A 17084-nucleotide genomic window follows, 5' to 3' on the forward strand; every position below is an offset into this window, starting at 1 on the left:
TTTGACCCGCCGTTCTCTTCAGAAGTGTCTTACTAACTCAGGCACAGTGGAGAGTTTCCAACTATGAACTGCCCGTTTGAGGTCCTTCCACAGTATCTCAATGGGGTTCAAGTCAGGACCAACACAAAGCCTTCAGTTTATTTTCAGCCTGCCAGAGGTGGACTTGCTGTTGTGTTTCAGATTGTTGTCCTGCTGCACAGCCCCATCGTGCCACAGACCGATGGCCAGACCTTCTCCTTCCATACTTTATGACTTCCTGCTTCATTCCCTCACTTACATCAAGTCTCCAAGATCCTGAAGCAGCAAAGCATCTCCACACCATCACCACCATGTTTAACTGTGGGCCTGATGTTCTTCTTGTGGACAGCCAGCTGTGGTAGCTTTATGGCAGATGTAATGAGACTCATGGCTTCCAAAACATTCCACATTTGACTCATCCGTCTGCTGAAAATGATCCCAAAAGCTTTGAGGGTAACAAAGGTGTTTCTTACCAAATGTTAGATGAGCCTTTGTGGTCTTCTTGTTTAGCGGTGGCTTTCTCCTTGCAGCTCACCCATGGATGCCATTTTACTGGTGGACATTAAGTGAGATTAGAGGGAGGCCTGCAGTTTCCTCAGATGTTTGTCTAGGTTCTCCTGGGACATCTCAGATGACTTTACTATGTGATCTTGAGGACGTTCAGCTAGGCTGGCCACTCCTGGGCCGATTCTGTTCCAAGGTTTCTCCATTTTTGGAGATAGTGGCCCTCATGGTGGTGCGCTGGTGAGTTTTAGGGGTGGCTTTGTGACTTTTTACCCAACTGATATACTTCAGCAACTTCCTTTCTCTGATTGTCTGAGATTTCTTTTGATCGGGTTGTGGTGTCACGTTGCTGTTGAAGTTCAGTTTAAGTGATGTTTGGATTCATTAGGGCTGCCAGCCAGCAAGTTGAAGAGTGTCTAAGCTGTTATGATTTCAGTTTGGCTCATTGGTTGATTGAGCAACTAAGGGGGCAATTACTTTTACACATGGCTGTTGGTGAACTTTCTTCCTCCGGTAAATCAAATGATTGTTAAAAAATGGCGTATTAACACAGGTTATGTTTTCTATTATATAAACAGTTATTATGAATAATCAAAATAAAGGAAATTGAGATGGGTGCAAATACTTTCCTGGACTGGCCTGTGCAGCCAAACTGATAAGCACTTCATTCTCAATGAAGTCTTCATCATGGGATCTGCAGGTTATCATTATGAAAAAAGTTAATGTGTAGGCATCTGCAATCATGTGAGGTGTGCCAGAGGAAGCCTTCGCTGTGTGACAAGAACATTTGAGCGAGACGCCAGTGTGCCATCGAACATTTCAGCAGAGATCAGGCCTTCTGGACAGATGAATCAAAGATGGAGCAGAAGACGTGTCTGACAGCATCTCAGAAGAAGCTTGTAGCCTCCGTGAGGCTCATCGGTAGTCATGTTTTGGCTCAGGGCCTCAAGGTCATCTCTGAATTCTGCATCACGGCAAAGTGGGCTTGAGGAGAACATGAGACCCTCTGTCCGAAACACAATAAGGATCTGAAGCACAGGGAAGGATCAAGAAGAAGAAGATGAAGAAATGGAGGTTTATGGACTGGCCTGGTCAAAGCCCTGATGTGAAGCCCACTGAGATGTTGGAACAGGCATAATGTGCAGGAAAATCCACAAACATTTTGTAAATGAAGGAATTTTTCATAGAGGAGTGAACAAAATGCCAGAGAGTGCAAAACACCTGCAAAGGGGCAATGCCAGCTTCTTCTTCCGATTTCCATGTTCTGATATTGTTGTTGAATAAGCTGATTTTGTTCAAGCCCACCACCGTAGTCTGTCCGCACTGTTTTCATGAAGATCTGCTGTCGGCCTGTTCAGATCAGCTGAGAAAGTCAAATGCTTCATGGGGTGCACTTACTTTTTCACACTGTTGTGCTAAATTATACATAGTAACAATAGTAAACAAAATGACATCCATCCATCCATTATCCAACCCGCTACATCCTAACTACAGGGTCACAGGGGTCTGCTGGAGCCAATCCCAGGGCACAAGGCAGGTAACAAACCCCGGGCAGGGCGCCAGTCCACCGCAGGGCACACACAAGGGACAATTTAGAATTGCCAATGCACCTAACCTGCACGTCTTTGGACTGTGGGGGAAAACCCAAGCACCCGGAGGAAACTCAAACAGACATGGGGAGAACATGCAGACTCCATGAAGGGGGGACCCAGGAAGCGAACCCGGGTCTCCTAACTGCAAGGCAGCAACGCTACCACCGCACCACCGTGCCGCCCCCAAAATGACATAATAATTCAAAAACAACACAACCAACAATGAAAATGGAAATAATACTCAAGCTGGGCACAAACCCTGTCTGAAACTGGCATGGGGCAACTTGAAAACAATGCCACACAATGCTGGCCGTGATGCCAGGCAAGAAGAGTTCTTAGAATTTATTTATTGATGACATGTAATCTGCCAGGTTTCTCAGTGCCATCATTTGGAATCTGTTCTGGGCATCTCACTGCAATCTTGAGCTCTTTATCATGGCCACCGCCATTTTGGTTTCCACTGTCGTGTCCTTTGTGATCTCCTGGGCTCAAACACTCAAAGGCTGCCACCTGAGACGTCCAACAGCTTCACGCCCATCAAGTTAGGCAAGGAATCCTAGTGAGAAGTTTATGTGAGGAACCAGGAGGAGAGACGGAATCGCAGGCAGAAAAACAAGGCAGAGATGGGAGAGAAATCCACGTGAGGGTCAAACCGACGGGAGATTCAAAGGGGGAACTCATAAGGGACAAAGCAAGCAGAGTTTGTGCTTGGACAAGGCTGGGATGTTTCAGGGCGACTCCCGTATTTGGCGTTTGTCTCTGTAAAAAGTGATTTACGACATCTGAGATCTGATTGGTTACTTGGTCTTTTGGTTTTCTAATTGGACCACAGGCTGGTGATAGCTGGATAGAGAAATCGATAGTCATGAAAGGCGCTATATAATCAACAAGTGGTTAGCTACAGCAGATGTGAAAGGCGCTATAAGCCTATTTAATACCTGCTGTGGGGCCGTGTGGTGCCGTTGACCTCTGCTGGTCCCACTTCACCCCTCTGTGCTCCACATGTGTCAAACCTCTGGACTTGTATCATGCCTTGGGTTGCTGTTATAAGGCACTCTATCAAGTGCAGGCTCCATTTCTAAGCAGCCTGCATGTTCTCCCTGTGTCCCCATGACCGGGTCTCTGGTGTGTGTGTATGTTTGTTTTGGGGTGCCCTGCTGTGCCAGTTTGGCTGAGACTCCGCTTGGCACCACACTCAGTTGGCAGGCTGGGCAGATGTTAATCCATAATGCATTCATTCATTCATCAGGAGCGAGCGCCGCTCACAGCTCCAGCGCGACTCATTTACATTTAAGGAGTAACCCACAGGGAGCAGACGCCGTCTTCCAGCCTGTTTACAAAAGGCGCCATTAAGGAAACACAAAATCTGCGCCTGTTTATTCTCCAGAATTTTCCAGGATGTGCAGAGTGTCTGAATTCCTAGCAAAGTGCAATTCTGCTTTTTGGTGTCACTTTTTCCATTTTGTTGTCACTAGTAGACAGTCCTGTCCTGGCCGGGGAGTTTGTGCCCACCTTGTTGATAAGGGGGTTACATAAGGAGTGGACAAATGGACGTATAGGGTCAACTGGACCCTCATGACCTGAGGGCTTTAAGTGTTGTCCATTCTTCATGCATTCAAACACGTGGCGCCTTATCAGAAAGACGAAGAGCACAAAGACCTTCGGTGACATCGGACACGTTTGATGTTTTTGCACATGCAGTATGCGGACCCCAGTATTAGAGCAGCTGCAGGACTGGCACTCTAGCCACTGTGTGGTGCTGAGGTGTCAACTCAGATCTCAATCCTAGTGGTCCATCGTGTGGTGGGTGCGGCAACACACTGTAATTAGCGCCTGCCCAACAACCTCCTCCTCCTTTGTAGAACTTCAGTAGTCACACAGCGATCAGCCACAGCATTAAAGCCCCCTGCCTGGCAGGCCAATTTGTGACCCGTCAAGGCACGGACTCCAGGAGTCCTCTGAAGGTGTCCTGAGGTATCCATGCACTAAGATCCTTCAAGCCCTGTAAGTTGCGAGGTGGGACCTCCATTGGTTGGACTTGTTTCTCCAGCACATCCCACAGATGCTCAATTGGATTACAGATCTGGGAATTTGGAGGCCAAGTCAACACCCTGAGCTCTTTGTCTTGATCCTCAGACCATTCGTGAACGATGGTGTGGGGGTATGGTCACTTTTGAGACCCTCATTTTTTGTTTGGTGTATTATGACTTGTTTTGTTATCCAAGGTGACTTACATTTCTTTAGTTTTTGTCCAGCTGGAGCTCAGCAGGTGTCAGCAGTGGGATCTGAAGCCACAACTTCAGGGTCTAAAGTCCAAAGCCTTAATCACTGACATGTGTGTCATCCTGACAGATTAAGGACAGATTTGGGTGCAGTTAGTGTGACAGTCACAGAAGATGCTAAATTTGGAAGTAGAGGTGACGTGAAGTAACTTCTGAAAAGGATTTGGAGGTTCTCATCGTCTAAGCAATGCGGCAAAGGCAATGACAAAGGCCAATCGAATGTGAGGTCGTATCCATAGAAACAGACTGTAGGTGGCGCTAGTGAGACAGAGTGACGCTTGAAGAGCAGAACCCTGGGATTAAAGGGCGTGGCCTGCTGTGATAGGCTCAGAAAGTTCAGAAAGAGGAGGCCGCATGAGGACCTCATTCAGGTCTGCACAATCCTGAAAGGCTAAAGGGGGGGGGGATTGGGGTCGATCAGAATTAGGTCACCTAAGCGTCCACTAGTGGTGGCAAAAGGGAAGTGCATTTAGGACTGAGGCCAGGAAGTACGTCTTTACTTTGAGAGTTGTGACTACCAGGACGTGGAATCAGGAAGGTCCAGGAGAAGATACGAGGGGGTGATGGTGGGAGGGGAGTCTGCTAGCTGAACAAATGAGTCTGATGGTCTCAATGTTCATCTCGTTTGTCAAGCTTCTTATATCGTAGGGGCTCCCAGTGCTTGCATCTGGCAATTAGCTCCTCTTCTTCTTCTTCTTCTTCTTCTTCTTCTTCTTCTTCTTCTTCTCCTCCTCTTCCTCTGTGGGGCTCACCTGTTCTTCTGGCCTCCTGTAACCAGCATGTTCCCTGGAAATGTCCTGCACAGCCCCTCATCTCTCTCACTCATTGTGGTTTGCTGATTCTTTTGGTTTACCAAGCCTGTTAACTGTAGTGAAAGGCGCTATATAAATTCTAGAATACATTTTATTCCAGTAAAAGGTCTCTTATACAATAAAACATGATGTGTTCATGGACTCTTCGCAAAGTTTAGTTTGTTAACCTCATCAAGTGGCATGCTGCAGCTCTGAAAGGCACTATATCCAAGTGGCGCCCTTACACCCCCTAACCCTAACCCTGAGCATAATCCCCTAATGCTAAGTGTTGCCATGGCAGCCGCAGTCACTTGGGTCCCCTGCCAGAGCAGACGGGTTTGAATCGCCTGCCAGTCTTTGTTCAGCCATTACTGTAACAAACAATGGAGAGTCCAGCAGAGCAAGCCCACTTGAGCTGAGTGGTCCTTTAGTTGAACACAATGACATTTGAAGGAGCACAGATCTGCATTAGGCCATTGTTCTGGCACCTTCCTCAGGCCACCCTGTCTGACTTCTAATCCCGGGGGTCTGACTCTGCCCATTAGGATACTTATTTGAACCTACCAAGCAGAACACGCCATTAAGGAAAGCACAAAACACAAAAAACAAAAACATCTGAGTGTGTAATGGGCCCGCCTGCGTCATTTGCTGCCTGTTGGTGTAGAAGGTCAGCCAGCTCTGGACTTGGTCTACTTGTCCTGACCCCAGTGGGATTCTCTCTGTATTTTACAGCTGACCCTGTACCTGCTGTGGGCAGTGCCACCCCTAGTGTATCGTTTTTGCCCTCACTTCCTCATTACAGTCACTCTATCGGTCACCTCAGGTGCCCAGTTAGTAGTCTCCTGCTGGTGGTTGGGCATAGCTAAACACTTTGGAGTATCACATTGTCCCCTGCTCTGCCACCTGACATTTCCCATTCTGCCATCCAACAACATATGTTACACTATTGGTGAAAGGCACCATATGATGTAGAGACTCGTAGATTCTAGTTGGTCTCAGTGGGACGCAGCTGGTCATGAGCTGGATGGCACCACGCTGGGCCGCAGCATTGCCAAGTGACATTTATTAGCGTTAGTTCCGTCAATTCCATTACCTTAATTGTTTTCCTCTGTTTTTGTTTTGTGTTTTTTTTTTCGGCTTCATCTGCTAGTAATTTCCCGATAATCACAGATTCATAGGAGGTGATATCTTGCATCATTTCACCAATATAAGTGCATCTGGAGAGTTGGCTGGTGCCGTTTTATAGACTCCATTCACCTCTTTATTGCATACTTTGTCCATGAAACAAAGCACTCTGTTTATCTCAGATAACCAACAACTGGAAAATGGTCCAGCTTCAGATGCCGGAGACATTTCCTGTTAATTATTAAATCGATAATAAAAAAAAAGGAAACTCGCATCAAAACCACGAGAGCATCATATTTTTACAAGGACATTTGTGCCCCCGGCGTGACCAGGATGGCATCTCGTAGTTTATAAGTCAGACTCTCGAGTGCGGAGAGCATTTTATGATTCAGCGGACCGGAGCAATCCTGACAATCCAAGAGACGTGCTGATTAGGAAGCTTTCATTCAATCTGTTATCATAAACACAAAGCGGGTGTGCCAGGAGAATGGTGCCATTCTGAGTGGGCATGGTGCCAGCATCAGGTCTGTGTTTCAGTTTGGTGCCCATTCAAAATAGAGGCAGGCTGCAGACTTTCTGGGATTTTTGCCATTTGATGCACACTGAGATACCTCCATCTTAAAGTGCCCACCTCATCATGCCAAAACCAAAAGTCCTTAAAAACATTTGGATACGGGCATTTGGCCCAACCATACTCACCAATCCCACTTATCTCACCCTCTCCACTTTAAGTCAAGTTTTAAATGTCCTAAAAGTCCTTCTCTCCACCACACTACATAGTCATTTACTCTATTTGTTTGTGGTTCAATTTGAAATGTTTGTGGAAAATCTGCCCTTGACCAGCGTCCATGTGTGTCCCCATGTTGTTTATAAAGATCCATTTCGGAGTGACAGTTGGGATCCACTGCACTAATTCCCATCATAACTGAATGTGCTTCAGTCATGTCATCTCTTAATCTTCAGTTAAGGTTCAAGTCCTTCAGTCTTTCCTGCTGTGCTGCTCTCCTTGGTGCTGAATCAGCATAGCTGCTCTCCTCTGGACTTCCTCTTGTGCTGCTTTGTCATTCTTGTAACATGAAGTTATGGGCTCACTAGTGCATTATATAACTTATGGAAGACCTCCATGGACTTGTAGTCCACTTATCATAGTGCTGTGTAACCTAACTTCCATTAGCTATCATAGTGTCTTTATCACTGATTGTCTCCACAGTCCTGATTCAGTCCAATTGCTCATTCTCTAGTTCTGCTGTGTCTTGTTTGTAATATGGAGACCAGATCTACACAAAGTACTTGAGATATGGCCTCACTAGTGCACTCTGTAACTTAAGAAGGACCCCCCTGGACTTATCATGCTGCTCTATCAATTAAGATCTATTAGCCTTCTTAATGGGATTCTTACTAATGGCTCTCCATGGTCCTACAATCCACCTGATTGCTCTGCTTTGGACTTTCTCTAGTGCTGCTGTGTCTTTTCTATAATATGGAGACCAAAACTGGACACAGTACTCCAGGTGATGTCTTACTAATAACCTCCATGACTTATACTCTACACATCAGGATGCTATATAACTTAACATCCTATGTGGCCTTCTTAAGAGCTTCTGTCTTCTTCTATCGTGTCATCAATTAATCTCCACTTACTTTAATGGTCCAAGTCCTTCAGTCTTTCCTGCTGTGCTGCTCTCCAAGGTACTGAATCAGCCTTGTTGCTCTTCTCTGGACTTTATTTATCCTTTGTCTTTCTTGAACATGAAGATATAGTCTCACTTGTGCACTAAATAATTTAAGAAGGACATCCATGGACTTGTACTTCACTTATCATGATGCTACATGACCTAACATCTGTTAGCCTTCTTAATGTCTTTATCACTGATTATTCTCCATGGTCCTACAGTCATCCTGGTTGCTCTGCTATGGACCTTCTCCATTGCTGCTGTGCCTTTTCTGTAATGTAGAGACCAAAACTGGACACAGTACTCCAGGTGATGTCTTACTGTTGTGTTACATAGGTTAAGTTCAATCTCCATGAATTAAACTCTACACATCAGGATGCTATATAACCTATCCTCTATCCTAAGAGCTTCTGTCTTCTTCAATAGTGTCACCAATTAATCTCCACTCACTTTAATGGTCCAAGTCCTTCAGTCTTTCCTGCTGTGCTGCTCTCCAAGGTACTGAATCAGCCCTGTTGCTCTCCTCTGGACCTTCTCTAGTGTTGCTTTGTCATTCTTGTAATATGAAGTTGTGGCTTCACTACTGCGCTATATAACTTAAGAAACACCTCCTTGGACTTGTACTCCACTTATCATGGTGCCACTTGACCTAACATCTATTTGCCTCCTTAATGGGCTTCTTACTGATTGCCCTCCATGGACCTCAATCAGCCTCTGCTCTTTCTCTAGTGCTGCTGCTGTGTCGTTTGTGTAATATGGTGAGCACATCTGTACACAGCACTTGAGGCCATACAAGTGTGTTATAAACCTTAAGTATAACCTCCATGCTGCCACATTACCTTCTTAATGGACTTTGTCCTCCTCTTCTGTTACGAGCACATTATGCTTTTAGATTATTCTTTTATTCCTTTAAGAATTAGAAGTCATGGCAGGCTGTCCTTAAGTTTCATAACTCACTAGTGAGGCCTAACCTGCTGTCCTGTGTGTAACGCTGACCTCCATATTGCAAAAGACACAGCAGCACCTGAGAAAGTGCACTTGGCCTATTCAGGACCATGGAGAGCAATCAACGAGAAAGCAGTTAAGAAGGCCGACTAATGATCTTCTAGGTTATGTAGCACCATGACAGGCTGAGTACACGTCCAGGGAGGTTCTTCTTCAGTTATATAGCACATACCTGAATGACTCTGTGAAGATTTGGCCTCCATGTTACAAAAGACACAGCAGCACCTGAGGAAGTCCAGAGGAGAGCCACTTGGCTGATTCAGGACCAATCCACGAGAAAGCAGTTAACCCTTAAACCACCACATACTTAGGGGGTCAATACACCCCCGGATGCCAAATACTTCAAAATGTCACAATTCACCCAGAAAAAGTGAAATTTGAATGGAACACATACTTTTTTCATGCAAAGTGCATCACAATTACTGCAACTCTGATCATTTTACACACCGCCCATGAACTGTTAAAACGACTGCAACAATCTATTATGATAGGTACAAGGTGCCACGGACGCCATTGATGACATCCAGTGAATCACCGAGCTGCACACAAGCACACAAATGCCAGCGCTGATGCTGGCAGGCTCATCTAGTGCAGCGGCTGAACCCCAGGGACAGTGATGCTGATTCACTAGGGGGCGCCAGTGGTCACCAGCTGGCCACATGACAAATGTACGGCACAGACTGATCAGCTCCGGCGTGCTGGCAGATTGCACTCTGAACCGACTATAACCGGTTCTAGCAGTTTATGGGTTAAGAAGGCTGATTAATGATCTTCTAGGTTGTGTAGCACCACGATAGGTGGAGTACAAGTCCAGGGGGTTCCTTTTAAGCTTTATAGCACATTCCTGAATGACTCTGTGAAGATTTGGCCTCCATGTTACAAAAGACACAGCAGCACCTGAGAAAGTCCAAAGGAGAGCCACTAGGATGGCTCAGGACCACGGAGAGCAAGTGAAGTGAAAGCATCGAGGCAGATTCAGCACCATGGAAAGAGACTCGTGTGGGTCGGGCCTTTTCTGTGTATGCGGACAGGGACCACGAGGTGACACGACTGAAGTGTTTAAAGTCATCGGTAGAAAGGGTCCCGGCACGGACAGAAACAGATTTTACACAACTGTTGGGACGTTTTTCTTCATTCAGAGAACCAGCATCACATGGAAGACAAGAGGGAATGGTGTAGAGGACAGCTGAACTTCACGGTCCCTTCAAAACTCCGCTTGGCACCATTTTAGCGAAATGAGGCGGTTGGGATTGGCAAGCTTCCTGGGCTGAGCGGCCGTTGGTTTGGTTGGACTGTTCTCGTGTTCTGAATCTGGAGGCTGCTCACTCATTGGCCAGTCCAGCCTTTATAATGGCTACTCTGGTGGAGCAGAGACGTGTGGGCTCAGAGCTTTTCTTCTTCTAGGTCAGTGACCTTTGGCCTTTCTTGTGTCCCTTACTGTGTTGCTTGTCAAGGGTGACATTTTTCTTTCCAGCTTAGAATGTCCTTTGAGGTGAAGCCCCGATTGTCATTTAATGACGTAGATGAAGTGATCCGTGCCTTGAAATCCTCTCGTTTAGATTATTGGGGTGCCATGTCTATTCTGTTTGTTATGTCTGCAGCTGGTGCAGTTATCAGCTGGCATCAAGAAGTGCAGTCACATCACCCCAGCTTTAGCTTCCCTGCATTGGCTGCCAGTGCATTTTAGGATTCATTTTCACTTTTGGCTTTAAAAGATTTTGATGGCTTGGCCCCACCCTGTGGACTTGCTCTGCCCCCCACCCATCCACCAGGTCATTGCGGTCCTCATGTCAGCTGTTTGTGGGTCCCTATTCTGGTGGAACCCTAAGGGGGTCGGGCCTTTGCAGATTGTGGGACAGTCGACCCCTCGATGGTGGAGGGAGCTTCTGGGCCTGTTGCTGCTGTTCAATGGAGACTCAACACTCGCCTGTCTATTTGAGCATTTAAGCCCCCCTTTTTAGACATTTTCTGTTGTTTGGTCTTATTGACCACATGGTCTGTCACCCCGTTGCCCTGTGCCCCTTTACATTTTCAGTGTGTTTCACTTTGGCTAACGCGATGGCGTTTCTCAATGTGTTTTATTTGCCTTCTTGCTAATGGCATTCCCAATGAAGGACGTTCAGAAAACGGACGGCTGAGTGGGTGGGTGACGGACGGCGCCCAGAGCAGTCTGCATATTGCTCGTGCCAACTCTCAGTCAGTGTCAATAAGGAAAGTGGGTTAAAGACTTTTAGGATTCTGAGGGCTTTGGAGTTTTTTTCTTTTCCGAGTGTCTGCTGATTCATATAATTTCATGCCCAATGGCCAACGTCTCTTCCTGAGTGTGCCCACGAGACACGCGCCCCCTTCTGAATCCTTATAATTAAAGGTGAAGAAAATGAATAATTTCAGTGGTGAGAAGAGCCTTCAGAGCCACTTAGCTCCTCTGCCGTGATGAGCCTTTACAAAAAGACAAGGAAAAATCTTTCTGTTCATGCATCATCAATATCTTCATTACAGAGAAGATTGAAGTCAAGTCGGATTTAGAGGGGCCGCCTAATCGCCTTTGACACCGCGGCATCTTGCCTCCATCTCCTCCGCCGAGATTCTGCACGCGGCCGCCCTTTTAACTTTACACTTTCTCTCTAGGATTTCTTTACAGCCCCCCGTATGTTCCACTGACAGATTTGTTGGCATCATACGGCTTGTGAGTTCAGAAAATGGCAAAGGCGCTATATAGAGCGACAGGTGGAAGAATGGACTACCCCATCACCCCACACCCCCCCACCATATCATCTTTGTTTTCAGCCTCTGCCCACTCCACCCACCTCCAGGTGCCAATCAGGCTCACTCAGCGACCTGAGTGCCATAAGTGGCACCTTCTGCCAGGGTCCAAGGCATGCCAAGGTGTGCCCAGGCTTGTCACTTTTACATTCTTCTTCATTGGGCTGCCATCAGAGCCCCAGGGTGACTTCACCGCTTAGTTGGCCCCCTTTGCTCTTGCGTCGTGACGACATCTGCTGAACTTTGGCTTCTTTGTGCTTTTGGCTCTTTGGGCCGCTGGGGATTCTCAGGGCTATTTGATCTTCACTTGGCCTGCCATCCTCCTGCATTCGCTTTCGCCCTTTCTGTCTTTAAAGTTTGTTGGCCTTCACTTCCTTACAGATTACTTTTCTATTTTTGGATTTTTGGATCATTTTTGTTTTTATGTTTTGTTGTGTCATAATTTTGTATCATTATGCCTTATTTCTTTTGTCTGTGTATATATTTAAATATGTTGTGAAGTACCGGAGACAACACAAAACTAACATTTGGGGATTTGCTCCATAAATTGTGATTGAGTAAACAATAGCGACTGATACCCGCCTATCTGTAAAATAACAAGAGACAAGTGAATGTGGCAAAGAGGACGACTTTATAGAAACAGCAGGAAATAAAAAGATGGCATCGGTATGGCCAGGAAATGATGTCATCAGGGCGGGACGGAAGTGAGGTCATCTGCACAGGAAGGGAAGGGATGAGTTGTGGCTTAGTCTTCTGGGGGTCTGACAGAGGAAAGGCATCCATGGTCAGTGCCAACCCTCAACCTGGTGACTTTTAGGCTTCATGTTGGACCTTCTGGCTGTGCCCTAAGTGCACGTGTGTGACGATAGATAGATAGATAGATAGATAGATAGATAGATAGATAGATAGATAGATAGATAGATAGATAGATAGATAGATAGATAGATAGATAGATAGATAGATAGATAGAGTGAAAGGCGCTATATAACAGATAGATAGATAGATAGATAGATAGATAGATAGATAGATAGATAGATAGATAGATAGATAGATAGATAGATAGATAGAGTGAGTGAAAGGCGCTATATAACAGATAGATAGATAGATAGATAGATAGATAGATAGATAGATAGATAGATAGATAGATAGATAGATAGATAGATAGAGTGAAAGGCGCTATATAACAGATAGATAGATAGATAGATAGATAGATAGATAGATAGATAGATAGATAGATAGATAGATAGATAGATAGATAGATAGATATTTTTATTTTTGGCTTTTAAAACTTTTTTCCATTTTGTTCTTATTTATTATTATTATTATTATTATTATTATTATTATTATTATTATTATTATTATTATTATTATTATTTTCTTGTATTTTTGGCCATTTTCATTTATAAATGATTTTTGCATTTTTTTCTGTCTATTACAGGTTATCTTGTCTGCCATTTGGCCTTAATGTCTATGTAGATTATTTTTATATTTTTATTTTTATTTTATTTTTGTATTTTAGGTCATATTTTCCCTCACTATTTTATTTGTATTTTTTTTTGTCTTTGTATTCCTTATCTTCATTTCTTTTTTTCAGCTCTCTTGTCTGTTTTTTGTTTTTCTTTAATCCTAGTTTTTGATTTTTTTTTTTTATTGTTTCTCATATCGGAGATTCTGGACTGATGGACTTTTTTTTTCATGTGATGTTGTTCTTTTTGTCTTTGATTTTCTTGAATTCTCTTGCCCGCCTCAACTAATTTGACTTACTTCATGTCAGTATGTCATTGAAGGTTTTGTAATTTCAGGCCAGGGCTTTGTGGTTCTCCTCTCCCTCTTTTAAAGTCTTACTTGAAGTTTTCGGATGACAAAGACATACAGAAGGATCAGGACTGAGAGTTAAAGACGCTGCTGGCCAGGAGTTCACCACCTGTTAGACTCGTAGTTTTTAAACTTTATAAAGTCAGTGGAGGGCTGAGGCTTCAAAGGCAGAATTTCAAACCAAACTGAGGTCAGGAAATGGCAAGTTGAGTGACATCAGGTCAGGTCTGCTCTGTGTGTCATCCCAGTGATCACAGAGAGACAGAATGACATGAGGGTCTTCAGTTCATAAAATGAAAAGCCCACAACTCCACCAACTCAGTGAGACCAGCACAGGCCACACCATCTGGGGACGGGTCTCTGACAGTGGGAGGGGCATATCCTGAAAAAAACACCAGGAAACAACTAAACAATAAAATGATGGGGGGGGGGGGGGGGGGGGGGCTGAGAACCAGCAACAGTGCAGGGAGACACGGGAGCTGAAGGCGGAAATCAACGACATGTCCTCGGCCTCTGGAGCAAAGACGAGAAGTTGGGGAAACTGGAGGCACTCACCGCTTCTCTGCTCTTTTTCCAGGCCTCGCCATTCACAGACAGGAAGAGCCAATGGGAGAATCGCCGGCTGCACACGTTTTGTCCTCGGCGGGCTGCTGTCACAGCTTGTCCCCTCACGCTGCTCCCCTCGTCACCTGGTCCTCGTCACACTGCCACTCACTGTCATGTGGTTTGGGAGGCTCTACCTGCACTACGCCAGCCAGTGGATTCTCCTGCAGGCCATCGGCGCTCCTGTTAACAGGTCAGCCTGCTGGAATTTGAGGGGGCAAAAACAGGGAATTAAACTGGGAGGATACGAGTGAGAAAAGGGTGAAGGTCTGCAACGAAACGTCAAACACACAAACGGCACACGGGAAGGAGAAGCAGGGGGCGCCGCTCATAAGAGTTGACAGGGAGAGGAAGAAAAGGGACACCGGGGGGGACAAGGAACAGGGGGAGAGAAGACATGGCAGGGTGGGACACAGTAGGGGTCTGTCTGTCTATGATATATAGCACCTTTCACCTCTCTCTGTTATAGAGGGCCTTTCACATCTATCTATCTATCTATCTATCTATCTATCTATCTATCTATCTATCTATCTATCTATCTATTATATAGTGCCTTTCACATCTATCTATCTATCTATCTATCTATCTATCTATCTATCTATCTATCTATCTATCTATCTATCTATCTATCTATCTATCTATCTATCTATCTATTATATAGTGCCTTTCACATCTATCTATCTATCTATCTATCTATCTATCTATCTATCTATCTATCTATCTATCTATCTATCTATCTATCTATCTATCTATCTATCTATCTATTATATAGTGCCTTTCACATCTATCTATCTATCTATCTATCTATCTATCTATCTATCTATCTATCTATCTATCTATCTATCTATCTATCTATCTATCTATCTATCTATCGCTCCTGTCACTCTCTTTTTCTAGTGTGTGGTGCTTATCTTGTGTGAAAGGCGCCATATAAGTGATGTGCAGAGTTGTGTTTTGATGGCCCGCTTGTCCCTTCAGTGTCCTTCTCTCATCCTCTTGTTCTCCAAGCCAAGTCCACCCCATGATTATGGTGATCAGAGCCCCTTGTTGCAGCAGCGGTGTCAGGGCAGGGTTCAGCTCCATTATGGGATGCCAGTCAACCACAGGCTTACACCCACACTCTGTGAGCAGGCAATGGCAGGTTCTTCTGGTTTGTGTGAATTTGGCATGCAGGGGTACAATGAGGTGGGAAGTGTGGCACTGAAATGCAAATCCCCAGAGTTGGCATCACTGCCCACCCTGCTCAATGCGTGATCCCCAGTGAGCCACTTAACTTGCCAAGAGAGGTGATGAGTGGTGAGAGGGCGGAGAGAGTGGTGGGTGGGGCTATTAGAGGCTGGGCTGGGGCAAGGAGGCGGAGTCTGTCCAATCTATTCAGGGTCCCAGTCAAATCTATCTATCTATCTATCTGTTATATAGTGCCTTTCTATCTATCTATCTATCTATCTTATATTTATATAGTGCCTTTCATTTCTATCTAATTAACATGAGTTCCATTCTTTCCACATTTTATCTTCCTTCACTGGTTTGTCTGTTCAGGTCGTCACTCTGACTTTTTACTTTTTTTATTTAAAACAGAAGCCTAAACACATTAAACTTCACCGCAGTGAGCGCCATGTGCAGGATTGATTGATTGATTGATTGATTGATTGATTGATTGATTGATTTCCTCCCATTGTCACATTCAGACAGTGTCCATTTCCAAGTCAGGGTGGACTGACGGTGCCGTGCTTAGCGTGTCCGTGTTTCAAAGTCAGGCCCCCTTTACCCACAGATGCCCAGGTCTCCCCCCACAGCTGTGCCCGTCAGGTTCATTTATGGCTCCAGCTGTGCCTGTGTTCACCTGTGGACCCTGCAGCAGACTGGCGTCCCACCCAGGGCCGTGTCATGCATGGTGTCCAGTGCCGCCCATGTGGGAGTCACGTAATTAACATTATGAGTCCTGGAGACCCCAAGAGTCAGTGACAGGGGCGTCATCTTGTAATGTCCCCTTTCCTATCCCAACATTCTTTGCATGTTCGGCTCCCGTTGTCCGCAGTGTGAAGTGACCTGCTGGTAGACGTGCAGCCCTCGAGGTTCATATAGCGCCTTTTCGCAGTGCACACCTCACAGTCCTCACGTCCCTCGTGTCACTGCTTTGTGTTTTCTTGCAGGGTCCAGGTGCGCCTCTACACGGTGGAGCTGAGTTACCAGAGTTCCCTGCTTCGTGCCCGTGAGGAGCTGGCCATGGTGCTGGTGGGACCCCTGACCTTGAACGCCGTCGTGCTTCTTATGGTTCTGATCAGATGTGGCTGTCAGCTCGCATTTGACTCGCTGCCATCTCTCCTGTCAAACTCAATCACGGCGATGGGGCTGTGGACAGCGCTGGACCCTCTGGCGGTGTTTCTAGTGGATGCCATCCTGGGGGTAAGTCACTTGAAATAACGTGAGCCTGGCCAGCCCAATCCTGCAGAAGTTCACTTCTCCTGCTTACTGCCAGCCTGACGTTCCTCATGGCTGAGGTGACCTGCTGTGAGCGTCCATCGACCCTCCAGCCGGGAACTGAACACGTGACTCACGGTGGACGGGACCACCAGCATGGACCACTCACCCCCTGACTGGGGCCACCCTGCTGTCACTCATCAACCTTGGCTGTCTGACCTATCAAGTAACCCAGGGTGCCACATTTCCAGTGACCTCCTATATTTTGAAACAAACGGTTTGTGCCCTTAGTGGTTGGCATCCCGGTTTCCTGTCTCTTTCACTCCTCCTCGATTGTTAAACTGTGCTTGAAAGGCGCTATAAATGTCACACAAACTCACAGAGCAGGCGGGATGGGGACGCTTTGATTTCACATAAATACCAGCAGGGGGAGTGAAAACATGAACCTGGCATCAATGACGGGCATAGACAGTGCTGTTCTCTTGAGCTCTG

At 45.8% G+C, this 17084-nt stretch overlaps 2 protein-coding genes across 2 annotated transcripts in view; one reads left to right on the forward strand and one right to left on the reverse strand.

Annotated features, from left to right (window-relative positions):
* The window catches only part of tmem14ca (transmembrane protein 14Ca), a 1114298-nt gene that overhangs the window by 749889 nt on the left and 347325 nt on the right, over window positions 1-17084 (reverse strand). The gene's annotated exons all lie outside the window — the stretch shown is intronic.
* Window positions 1-17084, forward strand: part of ofcc1 (orofacial cleft 1 candidate 1) — a 128919-nt gene that overhangs the window by 53437 nt on the left and 58398 nt on the right. The window contains exons 7-8 of the mRNA XM_051928809.1: window positions 14146-14364; window positions 16325-16577. Coding sequence (XP_051784769.1) covers window positions 14146-14364; window positions 16325-16577 — 472 coding nt within the window. The remainder of the gene's footprint in view (window positions 1-14145; window positions 14365-16324; window positions 16578-17084) is intronic.

This window comes from Erpetoichthys calabaricus, chromosome 6 (assembly GCF_900747795.2).
Source record: "Erpetoichthys calabaricus chromosome 6, fErpCal1.3, whole genome shotgun sequence".
Lineage (NCBI taxonomy): Eukaryota > Metazoa > Chordata > Cladistia > Polypteriformes > Polypteridae > Erpetoichthys > Erpetoichthys calabaricus.